This window comes from Bombus flavifrons, chromosome 8 (genome assembly GCF_040668555.2).
Source record: "Bombus flavifrons isolate JBK064 chromosome 8, iyBomFlav1_principal, whole genome shotgun sequence".
Lineage (NCBI taxonomy): Eukaryota > Metazoa > Arthropoda > Insecta > Hymenoptera > Apidae > Bombus > Bombus flavifrons.
In genome coordinates, this window is record NC_138449.1 from 10508316 (window position 1) to 10527716 (window position 19401).

The 19401-nt window shown below is 34.9% G+C and overlaps 2 protein-coding genes across 5 annotated transcripts; both read right to left on the minus strand.

Moving 5' to 3' along the window:
- Positions 1 to 9240: 9240 nt before the first annotated feature.
- Positions 9241 to 13691, minus strand: Crz (corazonin). Its single transcript, XM_069118694.1, has 3 exons — positions 13571 to 13691; positions 9640 to 9867; positions 9241 to 9429 (listed from the first exon to the last, which is right to left on the minus strand). Exons 1-3 carry the CDS (start codon positions 13661 to 13663, stop codon positions 9319 to 9321), a joined length of 432 nt encoding a protein of 143 aa, XP_068974795.1. The 5' UTR covers positions 13664 to 13691; the 3' UTR covers positions 9241 to 9318.
- A 1867-nt stretch (positions 13692 to 15558) lies between these two features.
- On the minus strand, positions 15559 to 18775 carry LOC138182522 (mitochondrial fission regulator 2). 4 transcript variants are annotated; one of them, XM_069118463.1, is made up of 5 exons: positions 18657 to 18775; positions 18117 to 18304; positions 17906 to 18042; positions 17604 to 17838; positions 15559 to 17505 (listed from the first exon to the last, which is right to left on the minus strand). In XM_069118463.1, exons 2-5 carry the CDS (start codon positions 18242 to 18244, stop codon positions 17346 to 17348), a joined length of 660 nt encoding a protein of 219 aa, XP_068974564.1. In that variant the 5' UTR covers positions 18245 to 18304; positions 18657 to 18775; the 3' UTR covers positions 15559 to 17345. The 4 variants fall into 4 exon arrangements, with proteins under 4 accessions (XP_068974564.1, XP_068974563.1, XP_068974562.1 ...); XM_069118462.1 differs by having other exon boundaries at positions 17924 to 18042; positions 18519 to 18769; XM_069118461.1 differs by having other exon boundaries at positions 17906 to 18027; positions 18519 to 18768.
- Between the last annotated feature and the right edge of the window lie 626 nt (positions 18776 to 19401).

Below are 19401 nucleotides of genomic sequence, written 5' to 3' on the forward strand. Positions count from 1 at the left end.
TTCCATTTTTTCAAGATTCGAATTACCGAGGAACGGGTCGCACTGTCTCGAACCGAGACAATCCTACAAATTGTAAAACTAGAAGAGCGAAAAAATTCTTTCTTACATCTAATGCACAAATTACTATGTACGTGTATGTAAAGATCACATGGGAAAGCTATAGGTCACATTTTCTATTTTTTTATAGAGAACGATATCGAAAAGTTCTGAAAATATTTATTTCCATAACACAGCCACGTTGTTGATTTCTTACCTTTCATAAATCCTATTTTCCTTTAAATCCTTTTAGTCATGAAGCAGCATAAACGTGAAAAAAAATCAACAAAGAATGGACTTATCACATTTTTCTCGTGTGACCGCTATATCCTACAACTGTGCAACTATGCAAACACATACACCTTGTACAATATTATTTTCTTAGGAATACAAAAGATCATAAAGAGTAATTAAGAATGTACTATCGCGAAAAGATATTGTAAGTTATAAATAAATATATATATAATGTATAATATATATGTATATATGATATATATATATATCATATATATTATATCTATATATATCGCTACCACTAAGGTTCGTCGTCGAAATAGAGCGTGTAAGCCGTCTAATTAGGTACGTAATATTTATGTTAAGAGCAACCGTAGAATTATCGATCGTAGAGAACGATGTGATGTTATATAAGTACGTGTAACGTTGTATATAATTGACAAATAGAAGTAATACATATACATATACATATACATATATATATATATTATACATAAAATGATTCAACTGGTACGCGTATACGTTGATTGTACGAAACTTCACGAAATCATAATAAGCGAACACATGGTAGAATATTACAAAATCCTTGGCTTAGTAATTTATTTGTTAAACAACCGACTCTTAACATACGATTGTTGATGATATTACCGTCTAATTTTTCGTTCTCCATTAAATCGTTCAACACCGATACCGATTACGTACGTTTCATTTTCGTAGGTAACACCATGTTAATGTAAGATAAGAGAAATAATCAGCGAAACAACCACGAATGATCCGAATAAATCGTTCTTTTTCGCAAAAAGATGATCGTTTCTGTCCATTTGGCACTTGGATTTCTTCAGATTTCTCCGCTTGAACGCATCTCGTCCGGCCCGCGACACACAACTCATGATTTCTTCAACTCCTGGATACATTTTATAAGGTAGACTGTATATATTTTTTCAATTGTATCGCACAGAATAAATTTATATGACCCAACGTGAACGAGCGAATAGTTTTCTGCTACGACGAATCATTTGTATGTATGGAACCCGTTTCGTGAGAGGGAGAAGGTCCTGCACGATCACGATGTTTGTTTCTCGTGATCAAGGAACCCTAGGATCGACGTTACGAAAGAACCGGAAGTTTCGCGTGTTACCAGGCGTCACGGATTGCTCTCACATTGTAACATCTCTCACCCCTTTGGACGGTAAAACGGTGCAATTTCGTTGTAAATCGACCATGAGAGGGAAAAAGAGAGTGGCCACTAAATGACAGAGTAGCAAACGCTCGTTGAAAAACGATTCCGTGAAATTCATTTTCTGCAGAATTCGAACTGTCACTTACACGTGAATCGCAGTTGTGTATTTCTCAGATCGATTCGATGGATCAACGTTGGCTCTATTTTTGTTCGGTTATAAAACATATACGATCTCCGTGTTTTTCTATTTTTCTGTTTTACCGTTCCACTTCAAATTACAGGTGCAGTTTGTCCGCTTCGTGTCCTGTCAATGTTTGCCTAAATTCGCCAAAGAAAATAGTTACGTTTCGTTGTTACCTTTCACGGATGATAGTGTTTTCCATCTATTGTTTTTGATATACGCCAGAGAAGAATTGCATAGAGCTGAGTGAGTTCCATTGATCATGGAAAACTTAATTACGATCGAGCGTCAGTGAAATATAAATCGAATCAGGAATCACGCTCGACAACAAAAATATTTCAGCTTTAAACTGCGATCGTTAATGGAATTATATATCGCCCGAAGCTGTCACATAATGCTCATCCATTGCAAATGAGTCGTAATAAAGCTGATTCGACAACGTTAAATAAATTTTCATCCTTCTTATATTAAACATCTTCGAAATTCGATATCATTAATTTTTCTCTTGTTTCTTCTCCATTTTCATTTTATCGTTCCTTAACTATATCCAGCAAAGACGTACACAGTTGCTTCTTTCTCTCGCCTTCTCTATCGCTATCTATCTATCTCTCTATCTCTCTTTCTCTGTTTCTCGTCCTCTCTGATCACCCTAATCGTTGTCTTTCCGCAGCGAATTATCCCACTTCAGCTAGGAGAGCTGCTAGTGCCGGATGTGGCCACGTTTACTGCCTATAATTGCAGAGAAGACGCGGCGCGCCGTTCCGCCCAATTATTTGGGGACAAATGCCCGCCAAAAAAGAAGCCTTCGACTCATCCGCCGGGCTAAGGACGTCTCTCGGTGGATCGTCAGAAAATTATTTATGACGGAAAAATAATTGCCGGTACGTTTTACTTTCCGCCCCCTATTTCTTATTTTCTTTTAATTTCCTCCACACATATAGACGACAGATACGACTATTTTAACTTGCACCGATATACCTGGAGAATACTCGTGAGAATGCTGGTCTCTTTGAGGAATACGATGAAATAAAGAATGTCTGGTAAATGAGAAACGTCTGTAGTGGATTTTATTGATAAACTGTTGCGTATTGTTGTACGCACGATCAGATAAATAAAACTGCTCGAGATATTGAGATTAATAAACGAAACAAAAAGTAGCTAAAAAATAATGACTTTCCTCGGGTACTATCGAACCAACGATAAATTACTAGTAAAATTTATTTCGATATAAAATAATACGAGAGAAGTGGAATTGTAAATTTAATAGAGATATTAATATATGTATATTGAAAAGTAAAAATGCGTTTTAAACGATACTGGAACGTGTAGTAACTGCCTTACGTATTTCGTCTTGACAGAGGAAATTGAAAGTGAATCGTTTCCGGTCGGTCATCGTTGACTCTGTCTTCCGAAACTCTCATGATTGTGCGTCAAGCGCCCTGTAATCTTGTCCACGAAGATATTCCTGTGGTTTTTCTAGTTTTTAACGTAGTCGGCGGCATCCAATTACGCGGTTCCACAAAGTCTCTTTTAAAGACCAAAAGATCCGATAGGTATTAGAGTTACACGAGAACTAAATTGACATTAATCTGAAAAAACATCAGAAAATTTCGTTACCAATTACAGCAAAATTGTATCCAACTGAACTTTATACAAGGATATTCTCAATTCTATTCATACATACATTTATATATATATAAATCTTATTAACATGTATGTATATCATGCACAATCGAAATAAACTCCCTTGCAAGGCAAAATAATTCCGTGGTAAGGAATAAAATATAGCTTTTATAATTAATTTCATTTACTTTCACGCACAGATGTATCTAAAATTTGCAATTGTATTTTCTCTTTCAAACGGAACCCTGTACCTGTAACTACGATGATCGATGTACAGCGGTGCGCGAAACTTTCAAAATCCAAATGGATCTTTCACCTTCTATTTCAAAAACGATATTCAAAATTATTTTTACCAATAATCGTATACAAAATTAATTCCAAAACTCGATCGCATCGAAACGACCCGTCCAATCTGAAAGATTGAAAACATTTATTTGAAAGATAAAGCGAAAGAGGTTCAATTCTACGAAATTAGAAACTTCAAACAAAGCTAGAAATATAGAATAGTCCGTTATATGTACAATGGTAGCAACATAGCGACGCGTATACGCATATACAATCGTACGCGTGCGTTATTTCGTGTGTATTTTACAGACGAAATTGGAGGGGCGGCTCGAATTAAAAACTAATCCAATATTAGCTTCGGCCTGGCGAGGCGATACGATGCTCAACAATTATTTCCTCCCCTGTGTTTCCACGCACGCTGCAAAACCATCCCCTCAGCTCCGCCTATATGTATCGTTGGCCGCAAAGAAGGGAGCAGTTGCGAGAATTATTCATCTGTAAAATGCGATCGGTGGTATTTACGACAAACGATTTATAGTTATGCGTTTACATCTTTAGAATCTTCTATTTATACATACGTATATTTATTGGAAAGAAGAATAGCAAGAGCAATGAATTCTGGATGAACGGTAAAGCATTCCTTAATATCGGCGTTCGAGCTAATTAATTCTTTTCTGATCCACAATTGTGTAACTGTATAGAATACCATAACTGAGACCGACTAGATACTTGCAATATCGAAAAGGAAAGTTGGAAATAAAAAATAAATTTAATCGGAAACCTCGAAGCTTCGTTGAAGCAATGGCTTTCGACAAGCTGAATTTGCAAACGAATACCAGTTAGATCTTAGAAACTCGTATATTCAATAGATGATACTATGATATAACGTAACGTGCGCAGGATATGATTCAAAACTATACATGATAAATAAATTGAAAAGTAAATGAAGTTCTAAGCAAGATGAATCTTGCAAACGTTAATCTTTGTTATTAATACAAAGGACAGTCGGCAGCTCTGAATCATCCAAAGATATTAATTACTTCGTCGCCGTCAAGAGTGTGCAGATAAACATATTTCTGATATTCTCTGTACGTGGGTAACATTTAAATAGATTGCTCGCAAAATTGCCTCCAGTTTACATTTAATCTATCAACGTTCTTCGTCAATTTTATCTTATACGCGATATATAATACACGGGACAAATATTTTATTCGAAAAGATTTCGTGAATACACAAAAATTAATAACGAGAGATACGAATTACAAATTTGCATATCGTAAACACAAGAATCAAATATACAGAAGGTTTACTATAGAAAACTTGAAGTTTAATGAAGAAAAGAAAAAGCCGATACGGGTCACAGCGATCAAGTACAATATGTGTACAAAATGCAGCGATCGAGAATAAAAATTGCAAATCTTCAGTTTTTAATGCTCAATAAATGCTGGATAAAAGCATTAATCCCGATATAGGCACCAGAGATTAACCTGCCAGAAGACTGTCGCGCATATTGGAACGGCTCGAAATTCTCTAGCGGGGTTGAAATTTTTATCACTCATCATGCAACCTCATCTTTTTTTTACTCTTTCTCTCTTTCTCTTTCCTTTTTTCGGGTAGACACTGTGCATAGATCATAACGGGCACGCACATATACGCGAGACCCGGGTGAAACGCGTTTATAAAATCATGAGGAGTACGCTGCACGGGATATTTACGCAACCGGCGTAAATTTATTGCGATTGCGCTTTAGCGGAGTCGCGGAAACCGAGTTGGAGAACGCTTTTTTCCGGTCGTCCAGGGAGACGCCTGATCCCGGATGAAAACGATCAGACGAGCTTCGTGGAAATTGATCACTTTTATGAAAAATAAATCGAAATCGATTCGACGATTTTACAACACACCAAAAACGTCGCTTTGCCCCTACTAATGTACTTCCGGTACATTTTCATCGCCAGAAGCGTATTAACGAAGATGTCCTGACTTGTCGACAGGAAGATCGTATTATCACTTCGTTCGCAAATCTGTCGTTTAATTGGCGAAAGCGTTAAAGATTAATAACGTAGGCATAGCATGCTTATTTTCATCCTTTGGCGAAGGATATTAACTTGTTCCTTTTTTATCAACCTGTTCACGTAGGTACGTAACGTTTAGCATAGACGAGAGAGACAGGATCGTCTCTTCCCACTACAAAAGCGATTAACCAGCTTGGACGCCAGATCCGATCAATTTTCGTAGTCATTAGCTGTTGCACGCATTTTCTAAAACACTGTGCCTAAACGGTGTTCGTTTCCTGCCCATAAAAAGTGGCCAACTTTCGTCGCTGTCTTTATTTCCGATCGTTTGCGGTCGACATCGTAGACAGAGCGAACACAGACGGTGTGTTAAAAAATCGAGAACGCTCGTGTTCCTTTTCCCTTCCCCTCGCTCCACAAACAATAGCTGCGATTAAATTTTGCCGTAAGAATCGAAAAATCAACCACTCCCGAACAACTTATCTTTCGACCGCCTCAAACGTAAACCGTTAACACGACCTCTGAAGGATCGAGAAAAACCGTCCATCCAACGTGAAAATAATAAAGGCAACGAGCGAGTACGACGTCAGGATGGAATTGGGCTCGTCAAACGGTTTTTTCCCCCCGCGTGGTTTCGCGCTTTTTCGTGTTCGGTACCACGAAGGCTCCCTTGTCGGGCGACAAACGACAGCCGACAGACGACAGCACGAAAAAGACGACCTACCACGCACTAGAAGGCGCTCCCATTTAGGATGATTGCCCCGATTTTATGTATTTATACGCGTACTGTTACAACAGCACGCCGCTTTCTATAGCTGATATTCGTTTCCGTGGCGCGGGTCAAGCATGAGTTTAAAATTCCTAACGCGACGCGATAGCCCGCTGAAATATCATGCGGGATTTCCGCGCGCTGCCATCCATTGCGAAACAAACCGATGTGAAATATGCACGAGACGCGGAACAAAAATCTGAACGCAAGTGTTATCAGAGGACTCTTTCACGTTCGTACAGCGACTCGGTGATTTTCGACAGTTGGCTGTTTTTGACGAGTATACTCGTCATGAAGAAATGGCAATGTTTCGTGTCACGATGAGCCCTGTCGCTAAGAAAATGAAAAAATAAAGCAGTCGATTCGTTACGACTCAACTCTGTATTACGACAGTCAAGCGTAATCTACGTTCGACGAGTATATTCGTCGCATTTTAGCTACACGCTTTTCAAAGAGGTGGCAACGGCTAAGCGGTTAATCGGTCTCCTCATCCTTTGAAATCACGAGATGGATTTAGAACCGCTGTTTCTAGCAGATCCGTCGTATTTATCGATCTTTTCTTTTCTTTTTGATCTTACGCGCAAATCCACATAGCGTACCTTTATACGTTTTATCGTAAAAATGTCAGCGATTAAAGCTTTCCGTGTCAAAAAGATTTTCTTTTCCTGGAATAGACGTTCGATCGTTAAATGAATTCAATTGCGAATAAATTTCAAGGAAAGTGAAAATTAGAAAAATGATACACGGTAAGACGGAAAGTGGGAAGGAATCGTACTTATACACGCACACGCGTCCGTATAAAGGAGCATTATCAGGAAATACAGTGGCCGTGCATGCGTATTGCAGGCACGCCAGGCACCACCCTATAAAGGACATTGGCGTAGGGTTCTTCGGTTATTCCCAGAGGTATTAAGAGAGAAAAGCGTTTCGCATGGGCACGTGGCGGTGTGTGGTTGCTCCATGACTGGTTGGAGGAAGAGGGTCACCTATGGTTGCTGGTACACCCAGTCCCATGGTACGGTGACGACGCTTTAATATTTAATGCGATTAAACTCATTTCGACCCGCCTCCCGTAATTGGTTTCTGATTAACAGCCAAGTTTTAAGTGCATTGCCCGTGCATGATAGTTATACGCGTCCTGACGCTATCAACTAATAACCGTGAGTGCTCTCCTGTCTGTAATGTGAACGCTCGCACGTGAACCGCCATTATTCTTGCATTTATAATTAGCCTTGCATTTTATTAATTGCACCGCTGGCTCGTGTTCGCCCACGAAAATTAGCGGGGAAATTTTCGATTAACGCCAATCGGCCAAATAATTGACACAGAGCCATCGATTATTTCTTTCTTTCGTCGGCTGGTCAGCTTCGAAAAACAACCATATGCTCATAATCAATTTCGCGACAAAGGACACATAGAGATTAACAGAATATTCGCGGTTGCGCAATTTTTCATAGAAATATCGATTTTGATTTTCAGATTCGAGGAAAACGAGAAGAAAAAATCTTCCATTCGAAATTTTCGGCTTAGCTAAATTTTGATAGATGATATTACACATAAAGACGTAGAAATTTATTTGAAAAATTCTCTACATAGACACGACCTTGTGTATATGTTTCTCGTTTCACGAGAAAAAGAAGAAATCTGATTATCTGTTATGTCAAATAAATATTCAGCCTTAATTGCTAAACGAAAATACAAGATCCCCTGTATCGTCGAACTCGACAGTCGTAATGTCGAAACCAGTAATTCCCCTCGTTCCTGGCGACGATGTTTGGTATCTTGTATTCGGTGTATAGCGAAAATAGAAAGTCTCCAAATTCAGGCGGTGAATTGCAGTTGGAGATAAGTTGTCCATAGGGATAATCCATGGACTCAGCAGGTGTCTCTATTCGCCAGGGTTTCACTCCATCTTCCGTTGACAGACAAAATCCCCTACGGCGTGCAGTACCAGGCCACCGCGATCTATCCTATTGACCGTCTGTCCAATTAGGACAGCGAAAACTTAATTAACCGATCGGATGGGCCCGATGAAAACTGGATGCGCCGCGGATGCCCGCGAGGAGAACTCGATAATTAATACAAATCCAGATATGCTGGCGGTCCAATAAAAACAATTTGCCCGTTAACCATGATTGATGAACGATTACGCTTTAAATCGAGCCGTATATCAGCGCGGAGGCGAACTATACACGGGATTGAATAATTGATGCCGATCGACGATAGGAACCGGCTGTAATCGAACCAGCGGAAATAGATACGAATGAAAATCGTTGGAAGACAAGTTGTACCAAAGCAATAGCTCGGACGAGGCAAGAAAAAGCGCGTCACGCAAAGTTCAGCGACACTCGATTCTATAATACAAACACCATCGTCGTTCTTTTCGCACTTTGAAACGCAACTAAATCAAATTTAGAATTCGGCAAGATAAAACAGGACGAAAGTAAGACGTTTTAGAAGCGCATCGTGGAAATGAGCACGGTATCGGTTGGTTCCCATTTCGAGTTTTTGATCGTGTTAGTCACGTTGGTTAACGAGTAAAAAATAAATATGTATCCTTTGCGACTTGACGTTTGTTCCATTTATTATCGCGTATTGAGACAAAACACGATTTTGTTCCATTTCCAGAAATACAGCACACCCTTAATGTTAGTCACAGCAGGCCAAATTACAAACATGTTAAAGTGATAGACTGTTATTTAATCTTTTCTACTTTCTCTATTTGTATTTTTCTTCATTTCTATTTACGATCTATCCGAGTCCAATTCAGATCAAGCAAACGAATTATTTGCAATTATTTTGGTCCTCGCCTTCGAAGATCGTAAGTTACGCGTGGATCGCGCGTTTACGTTTCTCGAAAGGAAGAAAATTAAAGGATTAGGGTAGAGGTAATTAAAGAGGTGATCGCAAGGTCTCGGTTAGAGTCGCTCTTTATTCGATAATACGTGTAATCCGGAATTAATTAAAGCTGTTACGACGACAAGAATAACATCAATAATTAGTAATTGTTATTAACTGGAGTAGGCTGTCGATGGAAATAATCGATGACTGTATTTTCAGAGAAGCTGTTTTTTCCAGAAAGAAGCAGATCACAAGGTACCTGAAACAGCTGTAAGGAATTCAGATTTTCGTTAATGATACAAAATAGTTGTAATCGTCGCGATCTTCATTAAGAAACCCATACTAGTGCGATAAATATAGAAAGATTCATTTACAAAAAATTTATCCAAATACAGGAATATATCACGGTTTTAATATTTTACGAGTAATTTCGTCTCTAAACAATGCTCGCTTTTTCTTCGTTTCCGACATCGCTTACTTGGTTGTTAATACTTCCTTGAAGCAGCAATTTCAACTTCTGTAGCTCGCAATTAGCAAGGACGTTATTCGATTGGCTTACATACTTGTTGATCCTATTTATTATTTCCTCAAGTATGTTCTTTTTTTCATTTATCCAGTCAGGAATACTGAAGTGGTACGACTGACACGTAACCGTTATTACGGTCAGCGACAAGATGAACAGAATTAAAACATGAGCGTTATCCATCTGTAAGAATCAGAAAGATACGTTCGTCAAACTATAGAGAGAAATATTTCATCGACAAAACGAAGAATTTCAAAATGATGATATGTACAATAGTTAATTGCTTTTATTTTCGCCAGACTCTCCCTTCTTATTTTCGAAAGAACCTTGCGAATATAAGTTTTGAAACATACGACGAACATGATGAATGTTTAACATCGTTACGGATTTAATTGAAGCCACGAAAGTTGCTGTATCGCGTAAACCAAATACTGTTGTACCGTTTCATAAATCGAAACGAAAGTGTACTACTATAGATTATGGATTGCTATCGGGCTTATTTCTTGGCGGCAGATTCGAATTAGTTGCTTTTTCTACGATCCAGCCAATGGAAAAGGCAGCTTTATCCGCCGATGTGCAGCGAGCGCGAACGTAAAACAATGGACACAGTCGAAGCGTCACGGATGACTTGTTGGATCAACGATCCGTTCCACGTCCGACAATTTAAAGTCCCATAGGCCAGACTGTTCGATGCCCGCGATCACCTGTTTTACTTTTACGTAATTTACTTTGATAACGCAACGAATGCGACGTAGCTGGTTACACGAGCGAAAAGAAAATTAGTTTTCAATTGAAATTCTCGTTCCATCCTTTTTTTTTTTATCATCGAAATATTAAAAATTAATCGAAAGAAACGAAACGGTAAAACTTTGCAAAATGCTTTTTGATGAATGCACGAATTGGCGTACATGGTCGCTATCAACGAAATAAATATACTTGCGTCGAAAGATTTCATTTCACGAATCGGTGTTGGCTGTCTATTAGCGAAACGACGCAACGTTCTTCCGTAACTTTCTATCTTTCTCTCAGAAAATTGCCGTCAGGCTGTAAACCACGCTTTACGACATTTTGCACACGTTTTTACGCTATCGACGAAATACAGAAGGAAAATGGCCAGTTCTTAAGCAACGATTTACAATCGAACATGGTATTGCACGTGATGCAACGAGGAATTAAACGGAACAATTGGCCATTGTGAAACTCGTCGGCGCAATTTTCGCCCCGTGCAAACGAAATCGCCGATGGAACGTCGCGAAGTATAATGGACGTGTGCACGGGACAACTTGAATACGATGGAAATTTAATTACCAAGCGCGCGGATTTAATTGCAATATCTTCGCTTAAATCTTTTGCTATCGACATCCTAATTTGTTCGTTTAGCGACCACTCTGCAACATTTATTTCCAGGTACCACGCTTTCGCAAGATTTTTATTCTATCGCTATACGCATAATACTATGCTGTTACTATGATTTATTGGATCGGTGGGAAAATAATGTCGATTTTCGTCGTAGCGTTTTAATCGTAGGACAAACTCGTTGGCTCGTCGCTTTTCGTATTGAGAAATAATGTAAAGTGATTGACCGAATAATAGAAAATATTCGACCGGTATATACTTTATCTTCTTATACCAAATTATTCGATTATTCTTCATTATTATTCGATTTGTTCTTTTAGAACTTTGAAATTTTCCACGACTTTCTGATTAATCGATACACGCAATATTCGCATACAGTTTACGATCCATCTTTCCGAATCCTAATCGTCGTGTCGCGACTCCATTCAATTTACTGACCGGCTACTTGGTCGCTCAATTTTATTCGAAACTTCTCATCGTACACGCGATTCTGGAAATTTACGAGGAAACTTCCAGATGGGAAGGCGAACTTTGAAAATATTCGATGACCACGCGCACAACGAACTCATTCCATTCGTCGTTTTCCAAATTAGCTGACCGACTGCTGCTCGATCGGCTAGTTAATCTCGCGAAAAGATAAACGTGAGAGGAGAAAGACGGCTGTCGAATGTTACCGTGCATTTACTTAATATTCACGCGTCTCAATCGAAACTGCTTTAATGGCTACTCGTCTGGAAGTCGATTCCTCTTGCAAACGCTTCGCAAGGCCCGATGAAGAAAGAGAACGAAGAAAAACCAGTCGTTTATCTGGCCGTTCGCCGACATCTACGTACACGCGGCATCACGTGAGGTTTTTTCGAAAAATTTTAGAGTACCCTCGTACATTTCCACGTGCTAATTTTAAAGGAACCATTAACGCTACCCGCGTCCCCGGTCATTAAGATAAGAGTAAGTGCTACTAAGTGTCCCGTGGATAAGAGACGTGACCAGCATCTCTGTCGCATAGAGACGAGCCATTTTCGAGCGTGTCATCAAAACGACGCGAAACAGGTCCCCGTGTTTCGCATTGTTCGATCTTGGACGATGACGGCGAGTATAAGATGGAACGTTTATTCCAGCGAAGGACTTGGTTGGTGGCCGATTAAGCTGTTCCGAATATGAATTTGTTTGAACGAGAAATCCTAAGCAGAGCAGAGAATCGATCAACTCACGCTATACCTATAAACCGGAAATTATATTATAGTATGTGGCTAGCAGTAAACCAAGTGCTTACGTATGAGTATCTATAATTCTCCCGTGAGAATTCAATTGCTACGAGTCACTTGCGAATGAATTGATTATAAAATTCAAAAAGTTGGAAAAATTAGGTTGATTTTTTTATTTACTTATGGAGGATCTTGCGTCGCAGAGTCGAGTATATCGTAATTTGAATAAAATCGATCACAAACGTTAGATATTTACGATAGATATCTTAAGAGATAAATAACATTTCTATTTTTCTTCGCAACTGATTTTCTTCCTTTTACAAAAATCTTTCTACTCTCCTAGTTACTTCAACAATCTCGAGAATTCTCGTTACATCTGTCTGGCTCAATCGAAGATTACTCTTTGTTACAATCGCGTGCAATTTATTGTTTCGACGATCATTAACCTCGCTCGTCTTGCTTCAATAAAAGTACATTTATTACGTATTATTTTGCATCCTGACGTCTCCATTATCCGCACGCGGTTCCTTAAATTTGCTTCACGAGAAACGTAGTCCAATTTCCTTGATTGTATTCCCTCTTGTTTTTCCTTACCTCGCTATATCTCGCCAAAAAGCTGTTTTGAAATAACGTTTCTATCCTACCTTATATAATTTTACGTAATTTATTAATTATGTAAAGATTAAGTAATTTTGTGTTCATTCGAGATTCATTTTTACCGCGAAATTAAACTTGAATGATCAAGATTGTTATTCTTGATTTCGAAGAATTCTTACTAACGAGTAACGATAACGATAAATGAAACACATTTCGATTATATTTCATGAAAATTTTTCACAAATATTTAGAGTCCCTGATTTTTATTACAAACACTTAATCGATATAAGCGAATGAATTAAAATAACTCGGTATAACTCAGGCGTCTTTAAAGGATGTTCTTTGCCATTGTCGGAAATTACGAGATCTCGTATAATTATTGCACGCGATAACTGAGTTATCGATGCGGACGAAATAACGAAAATGTGACCGTATTCTTATTATGCAATGTGGATAGAACATAGACTAAACAGATAACTAAGTCTCAGATTGTTTCATTCGCGATAAAAATACCATGTAGACGTCCCATATAATTGTAATTTAGATTTCGTTTGCTTTACATTATGAATAAGGTAGATGTTATCTTACGAATTATTTAAAGTGCGAGATATGCAGATGAACAGAATTGTTATATTTAAATACCACGTTCTCACGAAACAAATATTTTAAAATTGAACAAATATAAATCGAAGATATATTCGCGATAGAAATGATAGGGCCAATGTTACCTTAAAAGCTCTGATACAATGTCCCAACGTCTGGCAAACACCGGAAGCACCTCGAAGAGCAGAATATTGCAAATTCAAGATACTGTGAACCATGATCCTTGCAGGCAGCTTTATATAAGGAAATTCTCTCATACCCTTCGTTCGTAAAACTCATTAAAACACCCCTTCTCTTAGTCGTTTATACGATATTATTAAAAGTTTGGGATATCTATAGTTTCTATCAATAAGTGATAACGAAAGCAACAAAGTCGCTAATTATCGTTAGGTAATATCATAGTGAACTCAGCAAACCGTAGGAAATTTTATAATAAATCCTTATTGAGAAGCAAGAAGTTTCTAAGGGGTCATTAAAACCTTGAAATAATCGTCTCGCTGATAATTGCCGAAAGAACAAACGATACATATGGAAAATTTGATTTTAAGACAATGGAATAAATACTCCTGCGAAAATGTGATTTTCTCGATTCTTTGCAACTGTCAGAAATCTTTTCTATCTTTTATATCTTTTAATCAAGTGCGATAACTGACTGGTTAGGCTTGACAAACGTTATATTCGTGGATATTAAATAATATATCTGATCGAATAAAGACTACATAGTGAAAGATAATATAATATAAAAGTAAAGATATAAAATAAATGAAAAAATTTAGAAAATGATGCCTGGCTGCAGATTTCTATTTAAAAATCTATTAAAGGGAAGAAAACGATCGTCTTAATCAGGTATCATTGGGTAATTGAATGTAATAATAATATACACAGGGGAACTCGAATTACGAAAAATGAAACCTAGCGGGTTCGTTGCATTAACCTTGCGATGCATCTTCCATTCGGCCAACGCGTCCTTTGTTCTCTTGGATGAATTTTTTTGATGAAGAAATTCCAAATAAAGACAAGGGAGACGATTGTCTGATGATTACGAGATAAAAAGTGGAGAAATATTTTACTCAAATCATGGATCCAAAATTTATCTAATCAAATAGAAGATAGAAAGTAGTAGAATAGTTTTTGAAAGTGTTAAAATTTTGAAAACTTTCCAACAAAACTAATATGAATCCAACAGGTTTTTATTTTCAGCGATATGAGTTCAACGATTGAGCAATACCCCATTATATGACTTCTGCGTATACTCAACATACACAAGTTTGGCTGTATATTATTATTATGTCATCCGACAATATATAATGCGTTGAACCACATTGAACGATAAGATTTTCAATAAAAAAATTGTCAATTTTTTTAAATATATTGCCATCAAAATTAACCGCCAAATATATTCCAAATATCAGTTTTCTAACTGGTCTGGAAGTGGATGAAATTTCGCTTACAAAATTTCACCAGTCAGATAGAGAAACAGACAAGTACGCTAGATAAAAGCGACTAAAAATCAATTTAAAAATCATTTCACAGAAAAATGTATATAATATTATAGGTATTAATGTTAAATAATCTTATAGGTATTAAAGATGTTAATAAGTATATTCCTTTTAAGAACAAAATCAAAATTTTGACGTTATATGTACTTAAAATTTATTGTTAGGACCATTTTATTATTTCAATGGATAGTGCACCTAGTGCAATAAATAAATACATATATACATACATACAATATTATTTTATTATTTCAAATTAATTAAACTTGTTAACATGATCTTCTTATCTAACTAAGGTATTACATTTAAATAAATTATTATTCTTTTATATATAGAATTAATTTAAACAATAAATTAAATATCCAAATAACTTATCATATCAGGACTGTCATTAATAGCCATTAGTTTTTCTGGTAGTATATATATCTACATATATATATGTGCTATTACTTTTCATATAAATAAATAAATTAAAAGGATGTCATAATAACATTGTCAATGAATGTAATCAAATGTTCGTTAAACTAAATTCAATCTAGACAAATTAAAATATTAAATATAGAAAATTTAATGAATTGTAGTCTTATGTACAAAATAGATACAGAAAAAATACTCTGTTTATTGTTTAACAATAACATTTATTTTTCAATCATTGATAAAAGCTTCATGTATAAAACAGATCTTCCATACGATCGTAATATCTTTAAGGTACACTCAGTCTCCAAAGTCTATCATATTCTTTCCAACTGAGAGTTACGTTTCTTACACACATTCATGTTAGAAAATAGTCAAAAACGTGAACTTTATGTCACTTTTATAAAGAATATCAAGAATTTAAAAATATTTCAAACTTGAATCAATTAAAAATCACGCTATAATCCTGGTACAATGAAGCAGTTCTTAAATTCTTTACACGAGCTACTACTGTTAAGTTGAATAAACTTAAACTTTACTAAACAGTGATATTTTAAGAACATGATATCAAAAGACAAAATTCGTGATCTTCGTTATGCGTTCTTATTATGCGTGCACATACTACTGAGTATTCATTCATTTACAATTATGAAAACATGTTTCATAAAAGGAATTACATTATTAATTGTCCTATCCATTGTGTTAACAAGCCTGTGCTAATGTTTTCATCTATTAAGAATATTCGTACAGCTTTCTATGGCACAATCTAAAATATAAAGTCAATGGATGATTTTAATATCACAATAATCTCATCTAGAAAACTAAATAAATAATTTTGAATAAGTTTACAATCATATAATATGGCGCTGCATTATGCCTAAGCATCTTAAATTAAAATTATAATCTATCTTTTTCTTTCTACTAAAGAGGAGCTTAAAAATGGTCTTCCTTTAAAAAAAGATTAAATCTAAATATATATATATAATATTGAGTTGCAAACTGTACCTGCATTTCTAATTGAAAATTCTATAATTTATGCATTTTTTACAAATTTCATATAAAACATAAAATTATTATTATATATATTTGCACGACCTATATTTGGAATAAATTCATAATTAATAGTTTAAGAATTGCACTTCCTAAAAAATTTTTAAACTTACGCAACGTATATTAAACAATTCTTCTTTACCAAATAATTTTGTAAATTAAAATTATAATTACTTATGCAGTAATTATTTCAGTCCACTATACAAAGTATTATAAAAACAAATTAAATAAATTCTTTGTATTTCTATATCCTATACCTTATAAAATAAAGAAACTCTAAAATAAGTCATTCATAGTTATATAAACGTAAAAGCATAAAAATAGAATGGTGAACAGTTGCCCACAACTTCTTAAAAATAGATTCAACTCTAAGTTCAAGCCTAGTTTACTTATTTATGTTTGCTTTTACTATATACCTATCTAAATTAATAAAAAAATATAAATTTTACGTATATAAAATGTGATATATACGTTCCAATAATTTGTCTTTTATAACTTTAATGAAATACTACATATTCTGTATTTACATTAAAAGTATAGTTAGATCATCGCTTCATGAAAATTTTAATATTATCTTATCTACCATTTTTTATCAGTTTACAACCCAATATTTTTATCAGCGTCAGTATATAGAATACTATCTTTGGTTAGCTCATCTATATATGTTTTAATTGTAATAATGCTCTTTAAAAAAGATAGTATTACTTTCTAAAAATTAATTTGTAACACGAAACTAAGATTTTTGTAAGTTTAAAAATGTTTGATACGTTCGTTTTGTTGCTTACATAATCCTGTAATGACAAATTGAAAATATTGCAGTATTTTGATGGTGTAAACAAGCTGATTAATCAAACATATTATCTTGTCATTAATATCATCCAAAATGTTACATGACACCTTCATTGTACACAGTGCACATTGAAAAATATTCAGTCTATTTTCACACATCACTTGAGAAAGAGTCATTCATTGTCAAGTTAGCTGAAGAATTTCTACTATCAGCTGAATTCATTGCAATATAACGTCTTCTAAGTATTTCTTGTAAATCATTGCATGGACTGTTGTCACGCTTTATACGAAGTGGTCGTCCTCCAGGTGATCTAAGAAAATATACATAATAATATACATCATTCATTTATAAACCAATACAATTTATAACTGTATTAACAAATAATTATAAATGTAAAAAATAATTTACCTAGAAATTGGCTTTAATTTAATGCTGTCAATGTCCTTCAATACGTCTGTCATAGATATTTGAGAAGCAAATGGGCCTCTTTTGCGATCTTCAACTTTATGATCTTGTAAACTTGCTCTTCTTGCAATATGAGGAGTTGGTGGTGGTAGTGGTGGTGGTGGAGGTGGGGGTGGTTGATTTGACTCTATTATATTTTCACTATCCATTCCATTTGTTAAAGAACCAGTAGATGTATCTGCACAAAACTTTAGTTAAAATAGGTTTGAAACATAAATAGTGAAAAAGATATTATATATACATACGCCTAGATTGTTTATTACTTTTAACTATTGCTGAAACTTGTTCCCTAAGTTCCTGAAGCTCCTGTTCCAGAGCAAGTAATCGAACTTCAGATCCAAAACTAATAGGCTCCAATAAATCTGGCCTGACATTAGACATTCTAATATTGAAACATTATCAAATTAATCTGTTGAATTAGTGGAAAAAAGAAATTCAATAAATGTATATAGAAACCTTGCAGGACCATATCCATTTGTATCTGCATAATTATTACTAGTTTCTTCGTTAATCATAGAACTTGTCATTGAATGTAAAGGTGTAACACTGACATATATTTTTGGTGGGGGTTTCAAAGGTAACATTGAACCAATTCTACGAACAATGCTCCTTCTTTTTCCATAATATTTTGGTGGTTCATTTATCTAAAACAAATATTACAATTTTATTTATTTAGAAGTAGATAAAATTGTTAATGAATGAAAAAGTGTAATTAAATTTCTTTTAAATATCAATTTAAAATAAGAATGCATTTCATATAAATTTGTTAAATATTACCAGTTAACAAATTGCATGGTTAGTAACACATGGTAATCATATACATACTCGCTTTCTATACAACAAAGAATAATTTCTTACCTTCGACATTATTTTTCGTTTTTCTACAAATTTTTTATTTTTCTATCCAACTATTGAAATGAAATACTAATGTATACCGTACATTTAATAGAGTACATCAGGGCCATCCAAAATTCGAAATTAAAATAGCTTTCTTACCACTGACGCAAGGCCAACATCTGACGACAGGTTGTCGTAACTCGAAAGCGCAAACTCCAATGAAAAGCGGCTTTAAGTAAAACAATTGCGGTGCAATTACAGTTTTTATAGCAAAATTCTATAGCAAAATTTTATAGCAAAAATATAGTAATTGCAATCATAAAATATTCTTTATATATACCAATATTAATTACAAATTAGTAATTTCTTAGAATATGATATTGCTGTCCATACACTTATTATTGTGTTTCATTTATTTTTATTATTTTCCAAAATCATAATATTTATTCGTAATAATAATTATTAATAAAGGAATGAAAAATTACTTATACAATTTATAATAAATAATTATTATTTATAATACTAATTAAATAAAATAATTTGTAAAATATCGATAGTAATTAATAACCAGAAATTTTTAATATCAACGGTTGAAATTATGATACTGTTACTGTTACAATAAATTATTATTTTCAAATAAATTAAATACTTTACAAAAATCTTCATGTTTTTCTAATTCTAATATCATATTCATGGAAAAAATTTAAAAATTTCATAGATTAAAATATTGAATGAATGAAATTAATAATTTAATTTAAGAAATATTTGCATGAAAAATATGTACTTCCAGTATCCAATCATTTAAGGAAAGTTCTTTGTAACAGTAATTTTATTTGTATTTGTTAATATCACGTTCTATTTCTGTACCAAAAACTTTTAACACATTTGTATCATATACATATGT